The sequence below is a fragment of the Mandrillus leucophaeus genome, unplaced genomic scaffold (assembly GCF_000951045.1).
Source record: "Mandrillus leucophaeus isolate KB7577 unplaced genomic scaffold, Mleu.le_1.0 Scaffold6, whole genome shotgun sequence".
Lineage (NCBI taxonomy): Eukaryota > Metazoa > Chordata > Mammalia > Primates > Cercopithecidae > Mandrillus > Mandrillus leucophaeus.
In genome coordinates, this window is record NW_012106474.1 from 4,230,448 (window position 1) to 4,245,308 (window position 14,861).

Genomic DNA, 14,861 nt, shown 5'->3' on the forward strand with positions numbered 1-14,861 from the left:
AAAAAAAAAAAAAATACAAAAATTAGCCGGGCATGGTAGCAGGCGCCTGTAATCTTAGCTACTTGGGACGCTGAGGCAGGAGAATTGCCTGAATCTGGGAGGCAGAGGTTGCAGTGAGCTGAGATCATGCCTTTGCACTCCAGCCTGGGTTACAGTGTGAGACTTCGTCTCAAAAAAAAAAAGCTCAGGACTGCTACTTTTTCTACATTGCGGTGAGTTGTATGATTATTTCATTATAATGTAATAATAATAGAAATAAAGTGCACAGTAAATTTAGTGCACTTGAATCATCCAACATTCGCACAACCCACACCCATGCCAGTCCATAGAAAAATTGTCTTCCACGAAACTGGTCCCTAGTGCCAAAAAGGTTGGGGACCACTGCATTAGATGAGAGAACTGTTTGGGCCAGGCGCAGTGGCTCACGCCTGTAATCCCAGTACTTTGGAGGGCCGAGGTGGGCGGATCACCTGATGTCAGGAGTTCGAGATCAGCCTGGCCAACATGGTGAAACCCCATCTCTACTAAAAATACAAAAATTAGCCGGATGCAGTGGCGTGCACATGTCATCCCAGCTACTCAGGAGACTGAGGTTGGACAATCGCTTGAACACTGAAGGTGGAGGCTGCCACTATATCGTGCCACTACTATATCATGCCATTACACTCTGGCCTGGATGCAGAGTGAGACTCCATCTCAAAAAATAAAAATAAAAAATTCTAGTTTGGTGATGAACTTACTAATATTTATTTGTAATTTTTCTCTTTATTAGGAATTTGTTTCTTTTTAAAAATCCTTAACCAGTGACACATATTTTTATATCTTTAATGCTTTCTGCTTTAAGTCTATTAAATCTAATAGGTACAGCAGCTTTCTTTCAGTTAGTTAACATATGCCTGGTATATCTATATCTATTCTTTCTTTTGCTACTTCTAAATCTTTACCTTTAAATATGATCTTATAAGAAACAGACATTAAGAAAAGTATATAATCTGAAAATAACTTTCCTTTTAACCTGAGGTTTTATTGCATGAACTGAAAATGTATCAGTATCCTAACTGTCCTCTACAACCAAATCAAGAGTCTTTTAGTTCTAATTCTCCTCCCCAGTCTTTCATGCCATTGTGTTGGCTTCTGCCAGGATTTTTACTCTAAGTTGTTTTCACCTCCAGTATTAGTTATGATTATCACTGTGGTGTTTATGTGGCCAGTGTTTACTTTAAACTTTTTAAATGTATGCAGAATTGGGGGCTTTTCTTCTCGGCACCACTTCCTTCTACTTGACGAGCATGAAGAGATGGGGGCAATCAACCCTATCAATTTTGGCTCACCTGAAAATGTCCTTTGTTTTGCCTTGTTCATGAATGGTCGTTCATCCTGATGCACCTTCTGACTCCTCATCCCGTAGCTATTCCATGGCCACTGTGCAGTAGGCATTGTTTTAGGGCTAGGGATTCAGCAGTGAGCAAATCTGTGAAAAGTTCTTATTTCATGACATTTTATTGGTGGGAAGCATAAAATAATCAGGTAAAAATAAAAATCAATATAAAATATCAGTCTGCATGAAAAGCTACCAAGAAAAACTAGAGGGTAGAAAGCGGACAGGGAGTGTGCTGGGCTGCTGTCTTAGGGGCCGTTGAGGAGGGCCTCACTGAGAGGTGACATTTCAGGGAGCCATGAGTGATGTGAGAGAGGGAGCTGTGTGCATGTCAGGAAGAACATTCTAGAGTGAGAAAGAGCCGTGAAAAGTGTGGTGTGTCTGAGGAAGAGCAAGGAGGCCGGTGTGGCAGGGGTAGAGGAGATGAGGTCAAAGTGCCAGGACCAGGCTGTGTAGACCATTGTGGAGAAGCTGTTGGAGAATCTTGAGCAAGGGAATGACAGTGATTTTTCTCAGCGTGTTGAGGACTTTATTCCAGGCCCACACGGTGTCTGCTGGAGGATCTGATGGTGGTCTAATTTCTCCCTTCGACTGTGATTTTTTCCCTTGCTGCATTTAAGAGCTGTTCTGTCTCCAGCTACATTATGATCTGTCTAGTTATGGATTTAACTTTGTTCATTGTATTGGGGATTTGTTGTGCCTTTTTTTTTTTTTTTTTTTTTTTTTTTTGAGACGCAGTCTCTCTCTGTCACCCAGGCTGGAGTGTAGTGGCGTGATCTCAGCTCACTGCAGTTTCTGCCTCCCCAGTTCAAGTGATTCTTCTGCCTCAGCTTCCCAAGTAGCTGAGACGACAGGTGCATGCCACCATGCCTGACTAATTTTTTGTATTTTTAGTAGAGATGGAGTTTCACCATGTTAGCCAGGATGGTCTCGATCTCCTGATCTTGTGATCTGCCCGCCTCAGCCTCCCAAAGTGCTGGGATTACAGGTGTGAGCCACTGCAGCCAGCCTGTTGTGCATCTTAAATATAATCACTGTGTCTTTCATAAGCTAGGGTTGCCAGATTTAGCAAATAAAAATGCAGGATGCCCAGTTGAATTTGAATTTCAGGTAAACAATAAATGAATTTGTTTTTGTTATGAGTAGGTTTCATTGAGTATGTGGGACATATTTACACCAAAAAGTCATTTGTAGTTTATGTGAAAATTCAGATTTAACTGGGTGTCCTATATTTTATCTGGGAACACTATCAAGTTCAGGGAAATTCACAGCTATTATCTTTATCAATCTTACCTTTCCTCCACCTCCAATTATAGCTGCATGACACCACCTCATTCTAGCCTCTTTCCATCTTCACATATTATATTTTCTTGTGATCATCTGGGTAAATTATTTATCTATTTCCTCAGTGTTCTCTTCAGCTGAATATTATGTGCTATTTAATACATCATTTTGGCTTTAATTTTGAAGATTATATTCATTTCGTTTGTTCTTTTTCAAATCCACCTAGAATTTTTTCTCGTTTTCATTTTCAATTTCCTACTTTAATTTTTAAAATATTCTACAAACATTTGCCTTGTCATCTGTTTCTGGTAGCAGGATGCTTGCCATCTCGGAGCTCTGCGTGGCGCTGGCTGCAGTTGGCTTGTCTCTGCTGGTACTTCCTCATGGTGTTGCGTTCCCTCACCTATTTTATATTTGTGCTAGTGGCTTGTGTTGGTGGCAATCATATGGGGCCCAGTCTGGGAGATACTATCCAGAAAACTTTGTGTTTGTTTCTGCCAGGTGTTCCAGGGCACGACCAGCCTGGGATCACTTCATGTTAGCTTCTTAGTTTAAGGTGTCCCAGGTACAGGTAGCAGAATTGCAATTGCTAAGGGTAAATGAGGGTCACCCGGTAGTGACACATTCTTTGGAAAGAGCTCAGAGATAGACAGCCACACTCCTTGGTGCTCTCTATCTGCTGGCAGGGAGATATTTTCTAGTTCCCTCTTTCCTTGGGGCTCTAACCTTCAGAGAGTGTCCTCTTTAAGCATGGACGCAGTTCCAATTCCCAGACAAAGCCCTTCATCCTATCCCAGCAGAGCGACTAAGGGCCAAACCTCCTGGAGACTGCAGAGGACAACAGGGCAGCCGCAGGTCAGGTTCGGGTCTGCATTCCAGCACCCTCTGGGATTTGTGGCTCCTTCCACGAACTTGCATGTTCATTTCCCAGGGTTTTTGTGATTTACTTGAGCATTCCTCAGTATTTGTAGTGGATGTGTGGGTGGGATGTCTGATCTGCCCGTTGCCATGGCAGAATCAAGGCCTCTGTGGGGCATCTGCTCCTCCGTGACACAACGGACCTCCAGATGGGCCCCTGAAGCTGCTGAGACTTAGGCTGTCCTACGAGTTCCTGGCTCCCAACCCTTTTTCTTTTTGTCCTAATATTTCAGCCAGCACAGCTGTGTGTCTTGTTAGAATGTTCGCCTTCACAGGCTGTCATTTAGGTTCTCACTGGGCATGTAGCAGCAAATTGGGCACTAGAGCAATTGTTCTCTTGAGTGACCTCCAGCAAACATTTGACAAAAGAAAAATTACACTTGCTAGTTTGTGAAGGTCATGCTGAGCGATTAATATTAACGCCAGTCTTTTGAAAAAGAAAAGTATTTACAGGTCTGTATTTTATTTTTGTTTAAAAGGCCTAAAACTTTGACTCTCAGCTGGTCCACGTAGAAGGTCTCAGTTCATTTTCCAGCAGGAATTCTAAGTTCTGTTACTATTCTTGGATATATTTGTCATACATTCAACAGTTCTGCCTATGGCTGACATTTCCAGAACAGAGTGAAGCAGAAGTGCCATTGTTTCCACTCCTTCCATTTTATAGGTGCAATTGTGTGTGACGTGCATGGTTCTTATACATTCATACAAATCAGCCAAGAATCGTGCATTGATATGTACCAGGCAGTGAGTGAATTCATTTGCTCTCAGCTGTTGACCCAAAGAAGAGCCCCCAGTTTCTCCAGGGTGTTCCATTAATACACAACAGGAAAACAATCTTTTACAATTTTGTGCTAAAAATCATTTTAAGGGGTAGAATATTTCCTCAGTTGTCAGGTTCTTCACTGTATTTATTTTTCTTAAATATATTTTGTGGGCTGGGCATGGTGCTCACACTAATTATCCTGGTGCTTTGGGAGGCCACAGTGGGAGGGTCTCTTGAGGCCAGGAGTTAGAGACCACCTGGGAAACATAACAAGACCCTGGTCCTGCAAAAAAATAAAAAATTAGCTGGGCATCGTGGCATGCTCTTGTAGTCCCAGCTACTTGGGAGGCTGAGGCAGGAGGATCACTTGAGCTCTGAGTCTGAGGCTGCAGTGAGCCATGATCACACCACTGCATGCCAGGCTAAGTGACAGAGTGAGGCCTTGACTCTAAATACACATACGCAGAGAGAGAGACAGACACACACACGTGTGTGTGTGTGTGTGTGTGTGTGTGTGTGTGTGTGTGCTGCCCCTTATCTGTCAGAAACTGCTAACAGTTGACAATACAAATAAAAAAAGAAGCAAATGGATAGTAAAAGAACAAATGGAGGCCGTGTGTGGTGGCTCACGCTTGTAATCCCAGAACTTTGGGAAGCAGAGGCGGGCAAATAACTTGAGGTCAGGAGTTCCAGACCAGCTTGCCCATATGGTGAAACCCTGTCTCTACTAAAAATACAAAAATCAGCCGGGTGTGGTGGCACATGCCTGTAACCCAAGCTACTCGGGAGGCCAAGGCAGGAGAACTGCTTGAACCTCAGAGGTGGAGGCTGCAGTGAGCTGAGATCACACCACTGCACTCCAGTCTGGGCGACAGAGGGAGACTCCATCTCAATGAAAAACAGAACAAATGGAAACTCATCAATTAAGTTTAATTTGGCAGCTTTTCTTTTTTCACAAACACATCAAGCAGCTGTGCGTGTACCCCACACGCATGCACTGTAATCACGTTCCTGTTCCTGTAATGAAATAGGCACAGTGCAGCAGTATTTTCAGCAGGCTCCACAGCGAGTTCCTCTGCGTCAAGGGTTCTGTCTCCAGTGCAAGGTGAAAGTCACTGCTAATCATCCCTGGAGGATGCCGTAGAGGGTGAATTATGGCCCTTTCCTACGATTTATTATCCAGCTGAAAACTGCAAATCAATATGAAAATGTAAAGTTGAATGTTTACCATAGTGAGTCAAAAGCATTCAGAAGCAGAGGGCACTGACTGTGGGGTTAATAATGGACCTTTGACCTCAAACACAGGGACTCAGGGAGTCAGACAGCATATGGGAGGGAAAGGAAAATTTCAGCCAGAGATCACTTAGCAAAGTTGGGAGAATCTAAATTTTGTGTTTTAATGAGACCAAGATCATTCTGCCTACAGCAAGACGTTCAAGTGTAAATAAAAAATGACAGAGCAGGTACAAAACTGCATGTAGAATATCGGTTCTTTATGGAGTGTGCCTTATCCTGTTCAGGCTGCCATAGCAAAATGCCACAGACTGGCTGGCTTGCCAACAACGGTGTTGGGGGCTGGAAGTCCATAATGAAGGTGCTGGCAGCTGTACTGTCTGGTGAGGAGTGCTGCCTGGTTCACAGGTGGCATCGTCTCATTGCAGCCTCACATGGTGGAAGGGGTGAGACAGCTCTCTGGGGTCCCGTTAGTAACGGCGCTAATCCCATTCATGGGGCTCCACCCTCATGACCACATCACTGCTCAAAGGTCTCATCTCCCAACACCATTGCTTTGGGGATTAGGTTTCAACACAGGAATTTGGGGAGGGCACAGCATTCAGCCCGTAGTAGAGCAGATCGGCACCAAATATATTTAAGCAGCTAAGTGACACACAAGTGTCCTGGTTTACAAATACAAATCTACTGAATTTGCAAAGATAGGTGTGTATGTTGTTTACATCCTGGTTGAAACAGCAAAACACAGTAAATGCGCTCTCAGATGTCCACACAGTTTTTCTTCTTGAGTATTTTCATATAGTATTGAAGTTCTTAAACTTTTATTATAAGTAGGGTTGCCAGATTTAACAAATATATTGATTCAAGTCCCTCACTGAATTTGAAATATCAGATACACAGCAAGTAATTTTTGATATAAAAGTATGTTCCATGCAGTATTTGAAATATACTTACGTTAAAAATTATTCATCATTTGGCCAGGTGTAGTGGCTCATGCCTGTAATCCCAGCACCCTGGGAGGCTAAGACAGGCAGATCATCTGAGGTCAGAAGTTTGAGAGTATCTGGCCAACATGGCGAAACCCTGTCTCTCCTAAAAATACAAAAATTAGTCGGGCGTGGTGACGCATGCCTGTAATCCCAGCTACTTGGGAGGCTGAGGCAGGAGAATCGCTTGAACTGGGGAAGTGGAGGTTGCAGTGAGCCAAGATTGTGCCATTGCACTCCAGCCTGGGCAACAGAGTGAGACTCTGTCTCAAAAAAATAATAATAATAAAAATAAATTATTTATGGTTCATAATTTATCTAAAATTCAATTATACCTGGCAACCCTAGTTATAAAGCCAGATGATTAGAAAATACTCTACAAATCTCATGAATATTTTATAGATTATTTGGATAGAACATGTTTCTAAACAGATTCAATGTAACATACACTTAAAAACTGCATTCTGCAGAAAAATTCTACCCCGATGGCTCCAAAGAAATTGTGTTTCCCGACGGGACAGTGAAACATCTCAAGGATGGACAGGAAGAGACCTTATTTCCCGATGGGACAATCGTAAGGGTGGAAAGGTCAGTAATGTCAGACAATGCGAACCCGAAACATCCCCAGTTTTTGTGTATTTAATAATTTCCTTATATTAATTTAGATTTTTGCAAACATTTAAGTGCTTGTATTAAAAAAAATAATAATAATGTCATTGACTCCAGAAGTTTTGTCTTATGGCCTTGATTTGAATCCCTTTATAGAGACTGTGAGTTTCAAATGGACTTTCAGGTATTTACCTTACTGACATTAGCTGTGTTTGAATTATAACCGTAAAAATACACTCCAGTCTTCAGTGCTCACCTCAGACCACGTGGTCTAGAAGCCGAAGTCCATTGCAGAACACGTGCAAGCTAATGTTTAAGGCACAACAAGGAAGAGCTCATCAGAGCTGCTATTTCAATGCTAGTTTGTGCAGAAAGTAAAGATCCACCCAGCTGCCCAAGGGAGAGCGTGGGATGTTGTTTTAGACCTTCCCTTTCTTTCCTGATATCCAAGTGACCACTGAGTGAGCACTGTGGGCTGTGCCTCCTTGCTGCCCCCCCTCCAAGCTTTCTCTGAGTTCTGCAGTCTCCCACTCTCACCATTTCTCTCCTGGGCAATTACAATAGACTCCCCCAGCTTCCTCACAGCAGTCAGAATCTTCCCTGTCACCTCCGGGGCCACTTTTCTGAAATGATTCTATGTGTGTCCCTGTCACTCCCTGTGTTAACCCTACCGTCCCTCTCACCGTCAGAGCCAGCTGTCAGCACAGGCTTCAGCCTGCAGGTGAGCAGACACGGCTGACCTCCGCCCTGCCTCCTGGTCCTCCACACTTGCCCTCTCTCACCCACACCAAGTTTCTGCTGATGCCCTGAGCCCACCATGCACCTTTCCTGCCACTGCCCGTGGCCTTCTGCACCCTCATCTAACGAGCTTTGGAAGAAGGGCCCCAGGTGGGGCCATTATTCTGTACTCCCCCACCCCCTACTGGCCTCCACACTAGCAGCATTGGCCCTGGCGCACACTGCCCTTCCACATGTTTCTCTTCTCAGGAATGGCGACAAAACCATTGTGCTCAGCAACGGGCAGAAAGAAATCCACACGGCCCAGTTCAGGAGGAGGGAGTACCCAGATGGCACCATCAAGACTGTGTATTGCAGCGGCTGTCAGGAAACCAAGTACATCTCCGGGAGGGTTAAGGTCAAAGATGAAGCTGGAAACATCATCCTGGATGAGAAGCAGATGAGCCCTCAACACGCAGCATCACCTGGGAAATGCCAATTGCAGTTTTTTGCTAAAACAGACAAAAACTAATAATGTATTAGCTGTCCCAAATGATCTTGGAGAGCCACTAAACCTTTAGGACTACCCAAGTTATCTAGAAATTGCAAAGAAAAGGACATTCTCTTCTCTATTTAGGAAATACGGTTAGAGCAGCACCCATCAGATAACAGAAGGCTCACAAAAGAAAGATTTCCATGCCCCCAGCAACACTGCACCCTCTTTGATCATCACAGGGGCCATTTCTGCCTTGTGATGGACCAAGGAGGTCTCTGCAGAGCAAGTACCCTTGGACCAGCTGATTCACAAAGTGCTGAGCCCCTCTCCTCTTTATGGCCCACCCCAAGCACGGCTCATATCTCCAGCATTACAGAAGCTCAGCCTGGACAGTTCACCTCTGCTCACCGACACCCCTGTCCTCACTGGGACAAGAGGGAGACAATTCTAGTCACTACAAGGATACTCAAGTGGCGTCCAAGTCAGGTCAGGGCTCCAATAGTGCAGTTATCATGGCCTGTCACAGCCTGGGGAGCATGTTGCCTCCTGAAACTTGAGATTTTTAAAATCCCGATATAAAATGATAACCAGTTACTTACTTCTTTTGTTGTTTTGCAGGCCACCTAGAAATACAAAAGCAGACTGGCATTCATTTAATTTTTATACTGAAATGTGGATGCCCCAAACATGATTTTGGAAAGAGATAATTTCTTGAAAATCTTATCAGAAGATGCATAGTTTTTTAATTTTTTCAAGTATGTACTCATGTTTTTATGGACTACAATACCATATTTTAGTGCCAGGGATTATTTTAACCTTAATACTGTGCACGCATCATCGTAGTCCTCAATATTTGGTAATGCTATTTATAGTAACTCAAGAACCATGTGCTATCTGACTTTGAAGGAAAAAAAGGAAGTCTACTATGATTGCAGTGGATGGAGGCCTTTTGTTTTCAGATGAATGCTACAGCAATGCGAGGCATTTGTCAGGCATAACCGGCAAAACAAATCCATTATTAAAAAGCTATTTTGGGTTTGGCTGAAAGAATGGACTTGCCTGTTGCTTTGATTGTTTTAAATCAGCTTATACTAAAAATTGTCACTGAAGCAAACAAAATGATACACGGCTGTACTGAAAAAATGCACTTCTCATTATCTGTGGGAGATCAGGGAAGAATCAAACATGCAATTTTATCAGGAAGCCATGCGCAGGCATCAGATCACCTGCCTGACTGGAAGTTTTCATTAAATATCATCTGCAGTACACTCTCCAGTAGTGACGGGTGCAAAATCTGTCATCCAAATAAGATTAATTCAGTGTGCACATGGAATTAATACATTCCATGTGTGGGAAGCCCTTCATGGAATATACATTCTGCAATATTGGAAATCAGTACAAGCTTATTAAAACAACATTTCATACTGATTTGCAAAAAGTCAGAATTTACTTTTAGTTCTTAACAATCTCCCGAAGGCTTCTTATTAGATGTACAATCTGATTATATTTATTACATTAATTTTGAGGAGGGGTCTCTATTAACCTATTTGCAGGCACATTTATGCACAAATTGTAAACAAGCACATTTACTTGTTCAAAAAGTTAGCATTAAGACCATCACAAAACAATGACAGAGTATAAAGGGCTGGGAGATGGGGTGAGTCACACCCATCTGGGCCACTGTCTACTGCCACCTTGGAAAAAATCTTCAGCTGTCCCCCACTTCCTTTTCCCTAAGTGGGTGACATTTCATCCCCTGCACGGCTCAGGGATGTTGTGGGGATGGATAAGAAGGGAGCAGGACAGAGGCGTCCCGTCCATTCCACCCAGGTGCTGCTCCTGAAGGGAGTCTTGGATGGAGCCCTCCTCTCTCTGCACGTGGAGTCCTGCGGGGCTCCATGTTTTCCTAAGGAGCACAGGTCCTCTCAGAGCATGGGCCCCAAGTTTCATCGCCATCAGGTGCAGCCTCTCCCGCCTCTTCTCTCCTGCTCCCCACAGCCCACATCATGCAGAAGGCCCTCCCTTAGGTTAACCCGACTTCTTCCGACTCATCGTTCCTTCCGCAAACATTCCTTGGCTCACCCTCCCCCACCCCCAGGCTAAGGCCCCCAAGTGCTCACTGAACCTTGCACTCATGTCCTCCTCACACTGTATCCCAATGACCTGCAGACCTGCCTGTCCCCACCTAGACAACACATTGAGGATGGAGCTCAGTCACCTTCACCTTCGCTCTCCAGCAGCTAGAGTGGAGAGTGCAGCCTCGGAGGCTCTGGAGTAAACGAAGAGGTGAGAATGTGGAGAGTGGCCTCGTGAACTCTGATTATTGGTGCTAAAGTGAAAGGGATTTCAACATAGAGGCTGACTCCCAAAACTGACGACTCTGTCTGATGCTCAGTTTATCAAATTCACCTTTGAAACTACCTTTTCTTGAGCACTTAAAGATTGATTCTAATTAAGTTTTCTTAATACTGCAATTATAGGTTTAGAATGGTTGATATTTTTGAACAAATACTTTATACAAGAGACGGAACCAAACAATTCAGATTATCACCGACTTCTTACAGACCTCCAATTTGAACCTACTCTACAGTATTAACCATTTTCTCATTATTCTATATTTTTTACATTTTCCTACAATTATTACTATAATTGTACAATTATTACTATAATTATTACTATAATTACTATATTGTATTTTACTTGTTTCCCTGCTTTAAAAAGCAAAACAGAAATCCTGTGGTTCGTCTTGCTATGGTGTGAGTGTGACAGCGGGAACTGTGTTACTCACTGGTTATTCCTCCTCCAGCATTTTAAACTCAAGGGCACTGGACATCATACTCAACCTTTATGGTTAAACCTGACATGCTACATTAGCATTCTTGTGTTTCTAATGAACGCCGTTCACAGAAGTTTTAGTTTTTTGCAACCTGGGATCAGGCCACATCATGACTGTCATTGCCTTTGTGGGAGCTTTTTTCCATTAAAAAATTTAAACATGTAAGTTTTGTTACTGCATTTGTATGAAGGTAGATATATCAATCGTGTATATTAAAACATTTTCTTACACCTAAGAGTTCATTTGTTTCCTTCTGATTTTTAAGAGAAATTAAAACATTTTCATGGGCTCCTAAAAGTATCGTGGGCCCTCATGTGCCTGATGGAGATGCTGGCCCTGCCTGGCGTCCCACCTTGTATATTTGACTCTCCCTTGCCTGGTGTTCCGTCACGCGTGGTCCTGCCGTTCTGAGAGGTCAGCAGAGCTGGGGTTAGTGTTGGAAACTATGGCATTCTTCACCTTCCGAATGAGCAGTGGCTTCCCAGAGAAGACTCATCCTGGAAAGGCAGGGTGCCGCTGCCGGGCAGCTCTCTGGACTCACGCTCGGGGGTCCTCAGCTGTCTCTGCTGTCAGGTGGCACCAACAGGATCGACTGTTATTTTTTGCTCGTGGCTCAATGCTCACTTTTTCCTAGGCTACTTGGCTTTCTTGTGGCTTCCCAGGTTTCTTATCTGCAACTGCAGATAGACAAAGTTTATATCTATACTTTAGAAGCAGACAATGGAAGGAATAAAACCACATTCCTCATTTATTCAAGGCAATAATATTAAATGTGTCATTATATTCTTTTGTATCACAACCATCTTTGTATAAAACTTCTTTCTTCTAATATCATTTTCAATTTGTAATCAACTTACTTCAGTTAACCATATTTCATTATTTTTTATTATGAGTTGATTCTCAAATGACCACAACTTTCTGTCTTTGTATCACTTCCCCTGATATCTAGGGAAGTGTCCTTGCTTGCTGGGAACACAGAGCACCCGGCAGGCTGCATTAGTTTCTGGGGCTGCTGCCTCACCTTACAGGCAGACCTTGGGGATACTGTGGATTTGGTTCCAGGCCACCACAATAAAGCTCATATTGCAAAAGAACAAATCACACAAATATTTCGTTTTCCCAGTGCCTATAAAAGTTTGGTTTATGTTATACTGTAGTCTATTAAGAGTGCAATAGCATTATGTCTAAAACATGAACATATCTCAATTTTAAAATACTGTATTGTTTTTAAAAATGCTAATGATCATCTGAGCCCTCAGTGAGTTACAATTGTTTTGCTGGTGGAGGGCTTTGCCTGGATGTTGATGGCTGCTGACTGATCGGGGTGGAGGTTGCTGAAGGTTGGGGTGACTGTGGCAATATCTGAAATAAGACCACAATGAAGTTGACTGCATTGATTGAATCTTCCTCTCATGAAAGGTTTCTCTGTAGCATGCGATGCTGTTTGATAACATTTTACCCACAGTATGACTTCTTTCAAAATTGGAGTCAATCCCCTCAAACCCTACCCACTGCCTCATCAACTAAGTATATATATTCTAAATCCTTTGTTGTCCTATCAATAATGTTCACAGCATCTTCATTAGGAGTCAATTTTGTCTCAAGAAACCACTTTCTTTGCTCAACCATAAGAAGCCACTCCTAATCTGTTCAAATTTTATCCTGAGATTGCAGCAATTCAGCTACATTTTTAGGCCCCACTTCTAATTCTAATCCTCTTGTTATTCCTACCTCATCTGCAGTTACTTCCTGCACTGAAGGCTTGAACCCCTCAAAATCATCCATGAGGAATGAAATCAACTTCTTCTAAACTCCTGTTAATGTTGATATTGTTTCTCCTCCCATGAATCATGAATGTTTTTAATGGCATCTAGAATGGTAAATCCTTTCTAGATGGTTTATAATTAACTTTGCCCAGATCCATCAGAGGAATCACTATCAATGGCAGTTATAGCCTTATGAGATGTATTTCTTAAGTAACAAGACTTGAAAGTTGAAATTTCTCCTTGATCCATGGGCTGCAGAATGGATGTGGTGTTAGCAGGCATGAAAGCAACATTACTGTCCTTGCACATCTCCATCAGAGCCCTTGGGCGCGTTGCCAATGAACAGTAATATTTTGAAAATAGTCTTTTTTTCTGAGCAGTAGGTCTTGGTAATGGGCTCAAACTATTCAGTAAATCACTCTGTAAACAGATGTGCTGCCATCCTGGCTTTTTTATTCTACTTATAGAGCAAAGACAGAATAGATTTAGCATAATTCTTTTTTTTTTTTTTTTTTTTTGAGACAGAGTTCCACTCTTGTTGCCCAGGCTGGAGTGCAATGGCATGATCTTGGCTCATCGCAACCTCCACCTCCTGGGTTCAAGTGATTCTCCTGCCTCAGCCTCCCAAGTAGCTGAGATTACAGGCACCCACCACCATGCCTGGCTAATTTTTTGTATTTTTTTCTTTAGTAGAGACAGGGTTTCTCCATATTGGTCAGGCTGGTCTCAAACTCCTGACTTCTGGAGATCCACCCACCTCGGCCTCCCTATTAAGCATAATTCTTAAGGGCCCTAGGATTTTTGGAATGGCAAGTGAGATTGGCTGCAATTTTAAGTCACCAGATGCATTAGCTATTAACAACAGACATCCTGTCCTTTGAAGCTTTGAAGACAGGCATTGACTTCTCCTCTCTAGCTATGAAAGTCCTAGATGGCATCTTCTTCCAACAAAAGGCTGTTTCATCTACACTGACGACCTGTGGTTTGGTGTAGCCACCTCCATCACTTACCTTAGCTAGGTCTCTGGATAACTTGCTGCAGCTTCTCCATCAGCACTTGTTACTTCATCTTGCACTTTTAAGTTATGGACATGTTTATTTCCTTAAAACTCATGAACCAACCTCTGCCACTTTCAAACTTTTCTTCCATAGTTTTCTCACTCCTCTCAGCCTTTTTTGAATCAGCAATAAAGCTGTTTCACTTTCTTGTCATTCATGTGTTCACTAAAGCAGCACTTTTAATTTCCTTTGTTTTTCTTTGCATTCACAACTGGGCTAACTCCCGGGTGCAAAAGGCCTTGCTTTCAGCCTATCTCAACTTTGAACAGGCCTTCCGCACTAAGCTTAATCATCTCTAGCTTTCGACTTAAAATGAGGGATGTGTGTCTCTTCCTTTTACTTGAACACTTAGAGGCTGTTGTAGGTTATTAATGGTGTAATTCCACAATTGTGTCTCAGGGACTAGGGAGGCCTGAGGGGAGGGAGAGAGATGGAGGCAGCTGGTCAGTGGAGCACGTGGAACACAGGTGACATTTATTATGTTTTCCGTCTTACCTGCGTGTGGTTGTTGGTTACAAAACAATTACAAAGTAAAATCGAAGATCACTAGGTGCAGATCACCATGACAGACATAATTATAATGAAAAAATTCGAACTATTACAAGAATTACCAAAATGTGACACAGAGATATGAAGTGAGCACAAGCTGTTTGAAAATGGGACCCATTGATGTGCCCCAACGGAGCTCCCACAAACTTTCAATTTGTAAAAACAAGTGCAGGATCTGCGAGGCACAATAGAGCAAGGCGCAATAAAACGAGGTCGGCCTGTGCGTGCAAACCCCTCACAGAGCGCTGTAAACACAATGTAGGAACGT

The 14,861-nt window shown here is 43.0% G+C and overlaps 1 protein-coding gene across 1 annotated transcript in view; it reads left to right on the forward strand.

Moving 5' to 3' along the window:
• LOC105553565 (T-complex protein 10A homolog 2-like) overlaps positions 1–8,568 on the forward strand; it is a 40,949-nt gene extending 32,381 nt beyond the window's left edge. Inside the window, exons 8-9 of the mRNA XM_011999664.1 lie at positions 7,033–7,150; positions 8,159–8,568. Of these exons, the coding sequence (XP_011855054.1) occupies positions 7,033–7,150; positions 8,159–8,420 (380 nt within the window). The 3' untranslated portion in view covers positions 8,421–8,568. The remainder of the gene's footprint in view (positions 1–7,032; positions 7,151–8,158) is intronic.
• Positions 8,569–14,861: the final 6,293 nt, after the last annotated feature.